The following is a 14,513-nucleotide window of genomic DNA, read 5'->3' as shown; positions in this document are numbered from 1 at the left end:
TACAGTGTGTGTGTGTATATGTATGTATTGCAAATAATAGAAAGTGCAGTGCGTCACCACATCAGCCTCCAGCTCTGACCCCGACTCGCGTTTCGACCTTCCTTCATCTGAGGGTGAGATAAAGCTGTAGGTGTAATCTGCAGCGAGCCGACCCTCCGCCAATGTAATCTTAATCTCCTAAACTAAGCACAGGACAGCAATATTGTTTTTTCCCTGTTTTTTAAGATCTCCGCTTGCTGTCATTCAATGTGCGCCCTGATTGTTTCACGAGAACAGGAAAACATTTCTATCTCGTAGAAAGTAACCAGAGAACGTTCTTCTTTAATGACAGCAAGAAGAGATCTTGAAAAACCGTGACAAACTGATGCAGAAAGTCTACTGGAAAACTGTATCATTTTTCATTATTGCACAGAAGCATTATTTGCTGAACGCGCGATAAACCTTCATTCCTGCACGTTTTCCACTGTGATCCTGCTGCAATCAGGCTGCAATAGCACACCGCTGCCACAAGAGGGAGCACGGTGCATGCAAATTTATTGCAATGTGGTGTTATTGAGGGATCCATTTATAAAGTGTAATAAAAATGACTGTGTGAGGCTCATCTGTCTCTCTGCTTGGCCTCAGCCTGATGCAGAGGTTCTGGGTCCTCATCCTGAAGAACCCTCAGATGGTCTTCGATATCGAGGTGTCGGAGAATGTAGATTCCATTCTTTCAGTCATTGCTCAGACCTTCATCGACTCCTGTACCATCTCGGAGCACAAAGTGGGCAGAGTGAGTATTTAATATTTGTGTGTGTGATTATATATAAAGAATCCATGGTCTCACTGCTCGTACAGTAAAGAATCCATAGTCTCACTGCTCGTACAGTAAAGAATCCATAGTCTCACTGCTCGTACAGTAAAGAATTCATAGTTTCACTACTAGTACAGTAAAGAATCATAGTCTCACTGCTCACACAGTAAAGAATCCATAGTCTCACTGCTCGTACAGTAAAGAATCCATAGTCTCACTGCTCATACAGTAAAGAATCCATAGTCTCACTGCTCATACAGTAAAGAATCCATAGTCTCACTGCTCGTACAGTAAAGAATCCATAGTCTCACTGCTCGTACAGTAAAGAATCCATAGTCTCACTGCTCGTACAGTAAAGAATCCATAGTCTCACTGCTCGTACAGTAAAGAATTCATAGTCTCACTACTAGTACAGTAAAGAATCCATAGTCTCACTGCTCGTACAGTAAAGAATCCATAGTCTCACTGCTAGTACAGTAAAGAATCCATAGTCTCACTGCTCGTACAGTAAAGAATCCACAGTCTCACTGCTCATACAGTAAAGAATCCATAGTCTCACTGCTTGTACAGTAAAGAATCCATAGTCTCACTGCTTGTACAGTAAAGAATCTATAGTCTCACTGCTCATACATTAAGGAATCCATATTCTCACTGCTTGTACAGTAAAGAATCCATAGTCTCACTGCTCATACAGTAAGGAATCCATAGTCTCACTGCTCGTACAGTAAGGAATCCATAGTCTCACTGCTTGTACAGTAAAGAATCCATAGTCTTCCTGCTCGTGCAGTAAAGAATCCATAGTCTCACTACTAGTACAGTAAAGAATCCATAGTCTCACTGCTCGTACAGTAAAGAATTCATAGTCTCACTACTAGTACAGTAAAGAATCCATAGTCTCACTGCTCGTACAGTAAAGAATCCATAGTCTCACTGCTCGTACAGTAAAGAATCCATAGTCTCACTGCTCGTACAGTAAAGAATCCATAGTCTCACTGCTTGTACAGTAAAGAATCCATAGTCTCACTGCTTGTACAGTAAAGAATCCATAGTCTCACTGCTCATACAGTAAGGAATCCATAGTCTCACTGCTCGTACAGTAAGGAATCCATAGTCCTCCTGCTCGTGCAGTAAAGAATCCATAGTCTTCCTGCTCGTGCAGTAAAGAATCCATAGTCTCACTGCTCATACAGTAAAGAATCCATAGTCTCACTGCTCATACAGTAAGGAATCCATAGTCTCACTACTAGTACAGTAAAGAATCCATAGTCTCACTGCTCGTACAGTAAAGAATCCATAGTCTCACTGCTCATACTGTAAAGAATCCATAGTCTCACTGCTCACACAGTAAAGAATTCATAGTCTCACTACTAGTACAGTAAAGAATCCATAGTCTCACTGCTTGTACAGTAAAGAATCCAAAGTCTCACTGCTCATACAGTAAAGAATCCAAAGTCTCACTGCTCATACAGTAAAGAATCCATAGTCTCACTGCTCATACAGTAAAGAATCCATAGTCTCACTGCTCGTACAGTAAAGAATCCATAGTCTCACTGCTCGTACAGTAAAGAATCCATAGTCTCACTGCTCGTACAGTAAAGAATTCATAGTCTCACTGCTCATGCAGCAAAGAATCCATAGTCTCACTGCTAGTACAGTAAAGAATCCATAGTCTCACTGCTCGTACAGTAAAGAATCCATAGTCTCACTGCTTGTACAGTAAAGAATCCATAGTCTCACTGCTTGTACAGTAAAGAATCCATAGTCTCACTGCTTGTACAGTAAAGAATCCATAGTCTCACTGCTCGTACAGTAAAGAATCCATAGTCTCACTGCTTGTACAGTAAAGAATCCATAGTCTCACTGCTCGTACAGTAAAGAATCCATAGTTTCACTGCTCGTACAGTAAGGAATCCATAGTCTCACTGCTCGTACAGTAAGGAATTCATAGTCTTCCTGCTCGTGCAGTAAAGAATCCATAGTCTCGCTACTAGTACAGTAAAGAATCCATAGTCTTCCTGCTCGTGCAGTAAAGAATCCATAGTCTCACTGCTCATACAGTAAAGAATCCATAGTCTCACTGCTCATACAGTAAAGAATCCATAGTCTCACTGCTCGTACAGTAAAGAATCTATAGTCTCACTGCTCGTACAGTAAAGAATCTATAGTCTCACTGCTCGTACAGTAAAGAATCCATAGTCTCACTGCTCGTACAGTAAAGAATCCATAGTCTCACTGCTCACACAGTAAAGAGTCCATAGTCTCACTGCTCGTACAGTAAAGAATCCATAGTCTCACTGCTCGTACAGTAAAGAATCTATAGTCTCACTGCTCGTACAGTAAAGAATCCATAGTCTCACTGCTCGTACAGTAAAGAATCTATAGTCTCACTGCTCGTACAGTAAAGAATCCATAGTCTCACTGCTCGTACAGTAAAGAATCCATAGTCTCACTGCTCGTACAGTAAAGAATCCATAGTTTCACTGCTCGTACAGTAAGGAATCCATAGTCTCACTGCTCGTACAGTAAGGAATTCATAGTCTTCCTGCTCGTGCAGTAAAGAATCCATAGTCTCGCTACTAGTACAGTAAAGAATCCATAGTCTTCCTGCTCGTGCAGTAAAGAATCCATAGTCTCACTGCTCATACAGTAAAGAATCCATAGTCTCACTGCTCATACAGTAAAGAATCCATAGTCTCACTGCTCGTACAGTAAAGAATCTATAGTCTCACTGCTCGTACAGTAAAGAATCTATAGTCTCACTGCTCGTACAGTAAAGAATCCATAGTCTCACTGCTCGTACAGTAAAGAATCCATAGTCTCACTGCTCACACAGTAAAGAGTCCATAGTCTCACTGCTCGTACAGTAAAGAATCCATAGTCTCACTGCTCGTACAGTAAAGAATCTATAGTCTCACTGCTCGTACAGTAAAGAATCCATAGTCTCACTGCTCGTACAGTAAAGAATCTATAGTCTCACTGCTCGTACAGTAAAGAATCTATAGTCTCACTGCTCGTACAGTAAAGAATCCATAGTCTCACTGCTCGTACAGTAAAGAATCCATAGTCTCACTGCTCACACAGTAAAGAGTCCATAGTCTCACTGCTCGTACAGTAAAGAATCCATAGTCTCACTGCTCGTACAGTAAAGAATCTATAGTCTCACTGCTCGTACAGTAAAGAATCCATAGTCTCACTGCTCGTACAGTAAAGAATCCATAGTCTTACTGCTCGTACAGTAAAGAATCCATAGTCTCACTGTTACATGCGTGTTTTCTACCTGGATTGATTATGTTCTTGTTTCATTATAGGACTCTCCCGTTAATAAATTACTGTACGCTCGTGAAATCCCACGATACAAGCAGCTGGTGGAAAAGTAAGTACACCCCCGCCCATTGTAGAAAACTAGGGGTGTAAGTTGCCCATTGTGTCACTCCCTTTGCCTGAATTCACAGGGTCTCAGTAGTGGGGGGAACAGTTGCGTCATATAGTGACCTTTCTTACAGCACCCTAAATAATGTGAGAGAGGGGAATTCACTGCTAATGTAGTAGATTGGAGTATGTTAGGGAATAAAAGATTGGACATGTTGAATTTGAACATGCTTGATCCTTAGAGATAAGCTTCTGCTTGAGGCGTGTGGCAGCTGCTTTTTTCCTATACAGAATACATGTATACTTAGATGCCTGTGTGTGTGTGGGGGGGATAGCGATCAGTCGAGCGAGCTGTAAAAGTTTATGGCTGCCTTCATCCCTGATTTTTCTGTCTTCCATATACAGGTACTACGCCGACATCGCAGATACTACCCCGGCCAGTTACCAGGAGATGAACTCCTCTCTCACAGAGCTGTCGGGGGTGAGTGAGTCTCCCGGGTTTTATGTATTGATGGAACTGTATCATTATAATGGGGATCTGCACTTACAGGAGTACATGGGTTATAGTGGTAGACCCGAGGATATAGATGGGAACGCAGCAAGGATCTGTATTAAAGGGTATTATTGTAATAAGTTATTAACTTTTCAGAACTTTAGATCCGAGGGGGTCGACCACAGAGACCCTGTCAGAATCCGGGCGGTGTAATATATATATATATATATATATCTATATATCTATATATATATATATATATATATATATATATATCTGTCACTTCTGCTTCCTTTCAGATTCACGCAGACGACCTGAACTCCATGGTGGCCCTGCAGGAGCTGTATAACTACATCAATAAGTACTATGACCCGGTGAGCGCATCTCTACTGCCACAAGAGACTTATCAGACAGGATGGATTTCAGGACGGTGTATTTTCCTAGAGATCAGCGTCAATAGTTGCATCTGGCAGCCACTTATCTCTATGAGAAAATGACATGTCTGTTCTGCTGACCCCGGTTTCCTTTGGTTTAAAGGGGTCGCTCACCTTTGGGGACAATTTTTTTTTTTTCTTAAATGCAGGTATTTATCAGCTAAAAATCACTTTCTTTTTGGGCTCCATTAAAATGTCGCACCGTTTTATCCTTCTATAGCCGGGATGTCAAACTCAAATACACCACGGATGACAATTAAAAACTTGGACAAAGTCGCAGCCAACTTTGTTATTTATTAATAAATGTCTACAATTGAGGACGTTTTTCCTTATCAACGATGAACCTTTACATATGGAACAAACTCCAAAGGGCTTGTTCCACAAAGTACATTTTCATTAATAGACCTTAGAATGAGGTATTGGAATAATATAATGTTACGTAAGAGCAGAAAAAAGCATAAAAAGCTACGGACCAATGGCCTAATTTCTATATGTAATAACAAAGGATAAAAACCTTGAATAATACAGATAGTAAAGTATGATGCCAACATGAGTGCCCCCAAACACAGTATGGAACCCCCACAGTGAATTCCTCCACACACACGGTATGATGACCCTACTGTAACACCCCCCCCCCCCCCCCCCCGCCCTCTTCCAGCAAAGTATGGTGACCCCATCACATTATGGTTCCCCAAACAGCCTTCCATACAGTATAATGGGCCCCACATAGTCCTCCATACAGAATAATGGGCCCCACATAGTCCTCCATACAGTATAATGGACCCCACATAGTCCTCCATACAGTATAATGGACCCCACATAGTCCTCCATACAGTATAATGACCCCACACAGTCCTCCATACAGTATAAGGGCCCCACATAGTCCTCCATACAGTATAAGGGCCCCACATAGTCCTCCATACAGTATAAGGGCCCCACATAGTCCTCCATACAGTATAAGGGCCCCACATAGTCCTCCATACAGTATAAGGGCCCCACATAGTCCTCCATACAGTATAATGGCCCCACATAGTCCTCCATACAGTATAATGGGCCCCACATAGTCCTCCATACAGTATAATGGGCCCCACATAGTTCTCCATACAGAATAATGGCCCCACATAGTTCTCCATACAGAATAATGGCCCCACATAGTTCTCCATACAGAATAATGGCTCCACATAGTTCTCCATACAGAATAATGGCCCCACATAGTTCTCCATACAGAATAATGGCCCCACATAGTTCTCCATACGGAATAATGGCCCCACATAGTTCTCCATACGGAATAATGGCCCCACATAGTTCTCCATACAGTATAATGGGCCCCACATAGTCCTCCATACAGTATAATGGGCCCCACATAGTCCTCCATACAGTATAAGGGCCCCACATAGTCCTCCATACAGTATAAGGGCCCCACATAGTCCTCCATACAGTATAAGGGCCCCACATAGTCCTCCATACAGTATAAGGGCCCCACATAGTCCTCCATACAGTATAAGGGCCCCACATAGTCCTCCATACAGTATAAGGGCCCCACATAGTCCTCCATACAGTATAAGGGCCCCACATAGTCCTCCATACAGTATAAGGGCCCCACATAGTCCTCCATACAGTATAAGGGCCCCACATAGTCCTCCATACAGTATAATGGCCCCACATAGTCCTCCATACAGTATAATGGGCCCCACATAGTCCTCCATACAGTATAATGGGCCCCACATAGTTCTCCATACAGAATAATGGCCCCACATAGTTCTCCATACAGAATAATGGCCCCACATAGTTCTCCATACAGAATAATGGCTCCACATAGTTCTCCATACAGAATAATGGCCCCACATAGTTCTCCATACAGAATAATGGCCCCACATAGTTCTCCATACGGAATAATGGCCCCACATAGTTCTCCATACGGAATAATGGCCCCACATAGTTCTCCATACAGAATAATGGCCCCACATAGTTCTCCATACGGAATAATGGCCCCACATAGTCCTCCATACAGTATATGGCCCCACATAGTCCTCCATACAGTATATGGCCCCACATAGTCCTCCATACAGTATAATGGCCCCACATAATCCTCCATACAGAATAATGGCCCCACATAGTCCTCCATACAGAATAATGGCCCCACATAGTTCTCCATACGGAATAATGGCCCCACATAGTCCTCCATACAGAATAATGGCCCCACATAGTCCTTCATACAGTATATGGCCCCACATAGTCCTTCATACAGTATATGGCCCCACATAGTCCTCCATACAGTACAATGGCCCCACATAGTCCTCCATACAGTATAATGGGCCCCACATAGTTCTCCATACAGTATAATGGCCCCACATAGTCCTCCATACAGTATAATGGCCTCACATAGTCCTCCATACAGTATAATGGCCCCACATAGTCCTCCATACAGTATAATGGCCCCACATAGTCCTCCATACAGTATAATGGCCCCACATAGTCCTCCATACAGTATAATGGCCCCACATAGTCCTCCATACAGAATAATGGCCCCACATAGTCCTTCATACAGTATATGGCCCCACATAGTCCTTCATACAGTATATGGCCCCACATAGTCCTCCATACAGTACAATGGCCCCACATAGTCCTCCATACAGTATAATGGCCCCACATAGTCCTCCATACGGAATAATGGCCCCACATAGTCCTCCATACAGAATAATGGCCCCACATAGTCCTTCATACAGTATATGGCCCCACATAGTCCTTCATACAGTATATGGCCCCACATAGTCCTCCATACAGTACAATGGCCCCACATAGTCCTCCATACAGTATAATGGGCCCCACATAGTTCTCCATACAGTATAATGGCCCCACATAGTCCTCCATACAGTATAATGGCCTCACATAGTCCTCCATACAGTATAATGGCCCCACATAGTCCTCCATACAGTATAATGGCTCCACATAGTCCTCCATACAGTATAATGGCCCAACATAGTTGTCCATACAGAATAATGGCCCAACATAGTTGTCCATACAGAATAATGGCCCCACATAGTTGTCCATACAGAATAATGGCCCCACATAGTCCTCCATACAGAATAATGGCCCCACATAGTCCTCCATACAGAATAATGGCCCCACATAGTCCTCCATACAGTATAATGGCCCCACATAGTCCTCCATACAGAATAATGGCCCCTCATAGTTCTCCATACAGTATAATGGGCCCACATAGTCCTCCATACAGTATAATGGCCCCACACAGTCCTCCATACAGAATAATGGCCCCACATAGTTCTCCATACAGAATAATGGGCCCCACATAGTTCTCCATACGGAATAATGGGCCCCACATAGTCCTTCATACAGAATAATGAGCCTCACATAGTCCTCCTTACAGAATAATGAGCCTCACATAGTCCTCCATACAGTATAATGGCCCCACATAGTCCTCCATACAGTATAATGGCCCCACATAGTTCTCCATACAGAATAATGGCCCCACATAGTTCTCCATACAGAATAATGGCCCCACATAGTCCTCCATACAGTATAATGGCCCCACATAGTTCTCCATACAGTATAATGGGCCCACATAGTCCTCCATACAGTATAATGGCCCCACATAGTCCTCCATACAGTATAATGGCCCCACATAGTCCTCCATACAGAATAATGGGCCCCACATAGTCCTCCATACAGTATAATGGCCCCACATAGTCCTCCATACAGAATAATGGCCCCACATAGTCCTCCATACAGAATAATGGCCCCACATAGTTCTCCATACAGTATAATGGCCCCACATAGTCCTCCATACAGAATAATGGCCCCACATAGTTCTCCATACAGAATAATGGCCCCACATAGTTCTCCATACGGAATAATGGGCCCCACATAGTCCTCCATACAGTATAATGGGCCCCACATAGTCCTCCATACAGTATAATGGGCCCCACATAGTCCTCCATACAGTATAATGGCCCCACATAGTCCTCCACACAGTATAATGGGACCCACATAGTCCTCCATACAGTATAATGGCCCCACATAGTGCTCCACACAGTATAATGGGCCCACATAGTCCTCCATACTGTATAATGGCCCCACATAGTCCTCCATACAGAATAATGGCCCCACATAGTCCTCCATACGGAATAATGGCCCCACATAGTTCTCCATACGGAATAATGGGCCCCACATAGTTCTCCATACGGAATAATGGGCCCCACATAGTCCTCCATACAGTATAATGGCCCCACATAGTCCTCCATACAGTATAATGGCCCTACATAGTCCTCCATACAGTATAATGGCCCCACATAGTCCTCCATACAGTATAATGGCCCCACATAGTGCTCCACACAGTATAATGGGCCCATATAAAAAAACACCTCTCCTCGTTCCCCTGCTGCTCTGGTCTCTGCAGCCCCTCTTGTGATGCTTGGCACAGTGGGTGCCTTGTAATGACATCATCGTGCCCGCTACTCACTCTCCCTTCTCCATCATTGCTTTGAACTATATCGGCTTCCAAGATGCCGATACAGTTGCACGTGCGATGCCGGGCCGGAGCCAGAGTTTGACATGTGTGTTCTATAACCTCTGTGTTGCACTAGTTGTTGCTGGAAGTAGAATGAGTTAACTGAGAGTCCATCAGTGTGCTCACTGTGATGGTCTGACAGAGACTTTGTAACTCTTTATCTGTCTTTTTTTCTGAGCTCCTCTCAGCTGATTTATGACTACAGACCACATTAAAGTTGAATTTGCCTGTAAAAGCCAAACTGTACAAAATTGTTAATGAAACCCAATTGCGAAAATTCTTTTTAACCCTAAATACATGCATTTACGGTAAGTAAAAAAAAAAAACATGTACTCTGAAGTGGACAACCCCTTTAAGGTGCCAGTCAGAAGTTAGCCATCTTGTGTCACTTTCCAAAAACTGGGGGTTTTTTTGTGCAGAAATATACGGATGTGTCGACAGCCCCATACAATGGGAACAAGATCTGTCCATGAAAAACCCAATTGAACATGAAAAAAACAAACGTCTGAGCCTTATTGTCATATTACGGAGGAGATCTGTCGCTCCCGCTAACCACCTTTCTTTTTTTACACCAGATCAGCCAGGCCCTGGAGGAGGATCCCAGCGGGCAGAAGATGCAGCTGGCGTATCGCCTACAACAGATCTCTGCCCTGGTGGAGAACAAAGTGACCGATCTATAATAGATTGGATGCCTCGTGACTTTTTCTCACATCCCATAGTAATGACTTATGGGAAGAAACCTGATAGTCTCCTGCTAGGACTCTGGTGCACGTGTGCATCCGGTCAGAAGATGTGCGATTCGGGAATTCTCGTGTCACTGGACGGCACCCGCAGACCCTTCAGAACAAATGACATTTTACATTTTTAGCACTTTTTTCCACAACACAGGTGAAATGACGAGTTCCACCGTATCGATTGGCGCTATCCAGAATCCTTTCCTCCTTCATCACCAGCCATGCAGTGCACTGCCTACCTCAGTGGAGCTGTATAAGTGCCTTCCTTCTGGTTCTACCTGTGGTTTGTCGGGGGGTCCACCTATGTCTTAGAAGGGGGGCAGTATGCCACCCTGGCCTTATTCCCTTCCACTGTATAATAAGGAATTAATAAGTAATACACTGTGTGGATGTATATTATAATTATATGGCAGGGAAGAGGTATTGCTTATAGCAAATGATGGGATCTCTGATCGTTTGCCATGGGCCATAATACACATGCACCATTCTCATTTGTGTCCCTCAATATAAAATATGTGTGCGCTTTATGAGCTTCTTACTGGACTGGCCCTGGCGTTACATAGAAAATAATCATGTATACAAGGCATTGTGTGCTCTATTACATGGTGGCCATATTGTATCGCCAGACGCTGCCTGTAAGGGGTGTTCATTGTGATCGTTATGTTTGGTGGTGGTACCCTAGGGGACAGTCTTCATCACCGCGCTCTGTTTGTCTGTCTCCAGAGAGCGTTATATCGCTTTTGTTTGTTTCTAACTTATGCAAAGCCTGTACATAGTTATAACGATATTTATTGTTCTTTTTATGCAGATTGTTTTGCAAATAAAATGATTTTTTAGAAACGAATTTGTCAGAGTTTTTACTTATTTTTGCCACCCTTCTTCCAGAGGTCCAAATCTGTGATCTCCGACCTATAATGCAATTAGTGTATGACTACCAGCATGCCCTGACAGCCTGCAGCTATTTTAAAGGGTTATTCCCATCTTCACAGATGGGTATTGTCGGACAGAACTTGTAAAAACAAGCACTTTTGCAATTTACGGTTTATTAAAATTTCCAGCCATTCTTAAGATATTGACATTTTCTTTTTGTCTACAGCTCATTGCCTAGGCGACCGACCACTGCTGCAGTCTAGCTTGTAATCACTGTGCTGAAGCTGGGCGACATTAGGAGGTAACATGGTGCTCTAGCGATCCTGGGCAGCTTCAAAACAGCGCTTACAAGCTCAGTGGAAAAGAGCTTGTACGCACTGTACATGTTCTGCTGTCTAGCAGCGGTGGTCGGTCTCCAAGGCAACAAGCAGTAAAGAAAAGAAAAGTGTTAATATCTCAAGAATGGCTGAACATTTTAATGAGCAGTAAATTGCAAAATTGCTTGTTTTTACGAGTTCTGTCCGAAAATACCCATCGACGAAAATGTGAATAACCCTTTAAGGGTTTGTTCAACAGATTTGCACCATATCGTCATCTAAATGTTGCTTATCTCTGTGTAGAATACAGCAACATATTAAGAATAAACCAAATGAAACAAACACTGTTCTAGGTATAAACCTGTCTTCTTCCATACCAGCTTATACTGGCAAAGGAACATTTATTCGAGCCTCTAAAGCGCCAGGGAAATGAAGTCTAGCGTTTGTGTTTTTATAAGTTTTTAAAAAGTTTATTTTTGAGCTTGTTTGTTTTTTAACAACTTGCAGATTTTGCTTTGAATCCGCGAGAAATTAACAGCAAAATCCCCCAGTTTGTTGCAAACTTTGACTTTCCCATTGAACTTGCTGGGGGAAAAATCTGCACATGACCCACAACAAAAATTGAGATGCTGCAGATATAAAATCTCAAACCTCTGGTCAGTTTCCACTGTGGATTTTTCTGCAGAGTGTAGATGAGGTGCGATAAAATCTCATTCACTTTGACTATAATATCCGCAAATCTAGATGGAAAATCCTCCGCGTCCGTCAGCTGTGAACATAGTTTTAATGGAGTGTGTCTTGTTTTTGGGGTGGGGGGTTTCGTATAATTAATGACCTTTATTTAAAAATAAAATTAGTAGTCTTGCAATTTTCACACTGGCCACTAGGGCTGTAATAGAGTCATGCTTCCTGGCCTTCCACATAGTTTTCAGCGGGCTCCTTATCAGCAGAGGCAGGATTACACTGTTTGATAATACAAGATTTACCGATAACAATAGGTGATGTCACAGCTGATCCTGCTCCCCTTCCCATCACAATGACCTTTGCACACCCTCATTAGATGCTCCAATACAAAAGATCGAGTCAGTCTGTTCATTGCTGTAAATGTACATGTGCATTTCCTGAAACAAAAGGGAATGAATCTTAAAAAAAAAAAAAAACCCAGTGGCTGGTGTGAGAATTGCAAGATATCTATTTTCCCATCCCCGTTTTGATCTGTTTGTAATTAATTAATGTGTATATCTCTTTAATTTGGGAGTTTGGATATTAATTGGACTCCACCTATTTCCTTTAGGGAGTGGAGTAGTGAGGACCCATCTCTGCACTCAGCGGCAATGCCAGGTGGCTAGTGTCTCCTGACGCCATCACCAGGCCCCCTGCTCCGTACATCAGCCAGTAGCAGTTTATAGCACATTGGTCTATAGATAAGTGATGATTGGACCCCTGACTGACGAAGACCCCAGACATCAGCAATCGGACTGTGGCTCCCTGGTATGAAAGGCTGCAAATATCAGGTAAGGACCTTATAATGGGACACACCTATGCTGTCCGCACCCGGCAGACCCCAATTCTACATTATAGGAATCTGCCATGACATTTGCAATTCCTTAACTGGTGATTCCATGAAGATAAGTTGCATCTGTATTCATATTAATAATGGGAGTATACTGAATATGGAGGGAGGGTGAGGCTGTCTGATTTATATCATACAACTGCTTAAGTGGCAACTCCTTGGGGATAGATTGCATGATTAGAGATGAGTGAACCCAAACTGCTATGTTGATGTCCGGTGCTGAATTCTGGACACTGACTTCTCCCGAGAGTCCGTTTTCGTGTTCAGAGTTCTGATGCTCAGAGAGAATGACTCTAGGTGTACTCTGTGTCCTTTGGCAGCCCCCTAGCCCTTACTACGACCATCTTACAGCACCAAAGTTGAGGTCCCAATTGACTGGTTCCAGAAACGAACTTTGGACTATAGTTCAGACGAACCCGAACATCCACGGGTCCAAACATCCACGGGACCGCTCATCCCTATGCATGATTAGTAACTAGGGATGAGTGGACCCGTGGAAGTTCAAAGTTCAGTTCTGGTACCAGAACTCTACCCGAACTGCAACCAGAGCCTGAATTCCATAGAAGTCAATGGGAAGCAAACTGATTCTAATAGCTGACACCCATGACAACATCCGGGTCACTAGGCATCAGGAAGTTTGATAGATAGATCGTGCACTGCGCACCATCTAACTTGTGCCAGTGCAGAGCTGACAGCCTGTATAGCATAAGGATGCTGCTGCTGCATCCCTATGCTATGCAAGCGATCAGCCTGCAAAAAATGAAAGTCTCATAGTGGGACTGTATAAAAGTGAAAGAAAGTGTCAGAAGGTCAAAGAAATGTTTTTGTTTTTTTTTTTTTAAATGGAAAAATAATCCCCAAAAATATATACTGTACCCATAAATATTATAATGAAAAAAAAATAAACCAATAAAAGTGCACATATTTGGTATTGCCGCATCCGCAACGACCTGATCTATAAAACTGTACCACTAGTTAACCCCTTTAGTGAACAAAAAAATAAAATAAAAAACGATGTTTTATCATCCTACCGCCAAACAAAAAATGGAATAAAATGCGATTGAAAAGACAAATGTAAATAACAATGGTATCGCTAAAAACGTCATCTTGTCCCGTGAAAAAAACAAGCCGCTATACAGCTCCATCAGCCGAAAAATAAAAAAGTTATAGCTGTCAGAATAAAGCGATGCAAAAAAAAAGTTTTCTATAAAATAGTTTTTATTGTGTAAAAGCACCAAAACGTAAAAACATTATATAAATGTGGTACCGCTGTAAACGTACTGACCCGAAGAATAAAGCTACCTTATCAATTTTACCACTCGCGGAACGACATAAAAAAAAATTTTAAAATCCTGAATTGTTTTTATTCTGCCTCCCAAAAATCGAAATAGAAAGCGATCAA

At 42.7% G+C, this 14,513-nt stretch overlaps 1 protein-coding gene across 3 annotated transcripts in view; it reads left to right on the top strand.

Annotated features, from left to right (window-relative positions):
• Nucleotides 1-11,195, top strand: part of PLXNB3 (plexin B3) — a 57,425-nt gene extending 46,230 nt beyond the window's left edge. For all 3 annotated transcript variants that reach the window (XM_073639923.1, XM_073639922.1, XM_073639920.1), the window contains exons 31-35: nucleotides 625-772; nucleotides 4,102-4,166; nucleotides 4,568-4,643; nucleotides 4,955-5,029; nucleotides 10,193-11,195. In XM_073639923.1, coding sequence (XP_073496024.1) covers nucleotides 625-772; nucleotides 4,102-4,166; nucleotides 4,568-4,643; nucleotides 4,955-5,029; nucleotides 10,193-10,297 — 469 coding nt within the window. In that variant the 3' untranslated portion in view covers nucleotides 10,298-11,195. The remainder of the gene's footprint in view (nucleotides 1-624; nucleotides 773-4,101; nucleotides 4,167-4,567; nucleotides 4,644-4,954; nucleotides 5,030-10,192) is intronic.
• Nucleotides 11,196-14,513: the final 3,318 nt, after the last annotated feature.

Source organism: Phyllobates terribilis, unplaced genomic scaffold (genome assembly GCF_046119375.1).
Source record: "Phyllobates terribilis strain yellow unplaced genomic scaffold, ASM4611937v1 Scaffold_7__3_contigs__length_470593459, whole genome shotgun sequence".
NCBI classification, from domain to species: domain Eukaryota; kingdom Metazoa; phylum Chordata; class Amphibia; order Anura; family Dendrobatidae; genus Phyllobates; species Phyllobates terribilis.
The sequence above is the reverse complement of the archived record's forward strand: the minus strand, read 5'-3'. Positions and strand labels throughout refer to the sequence as shown.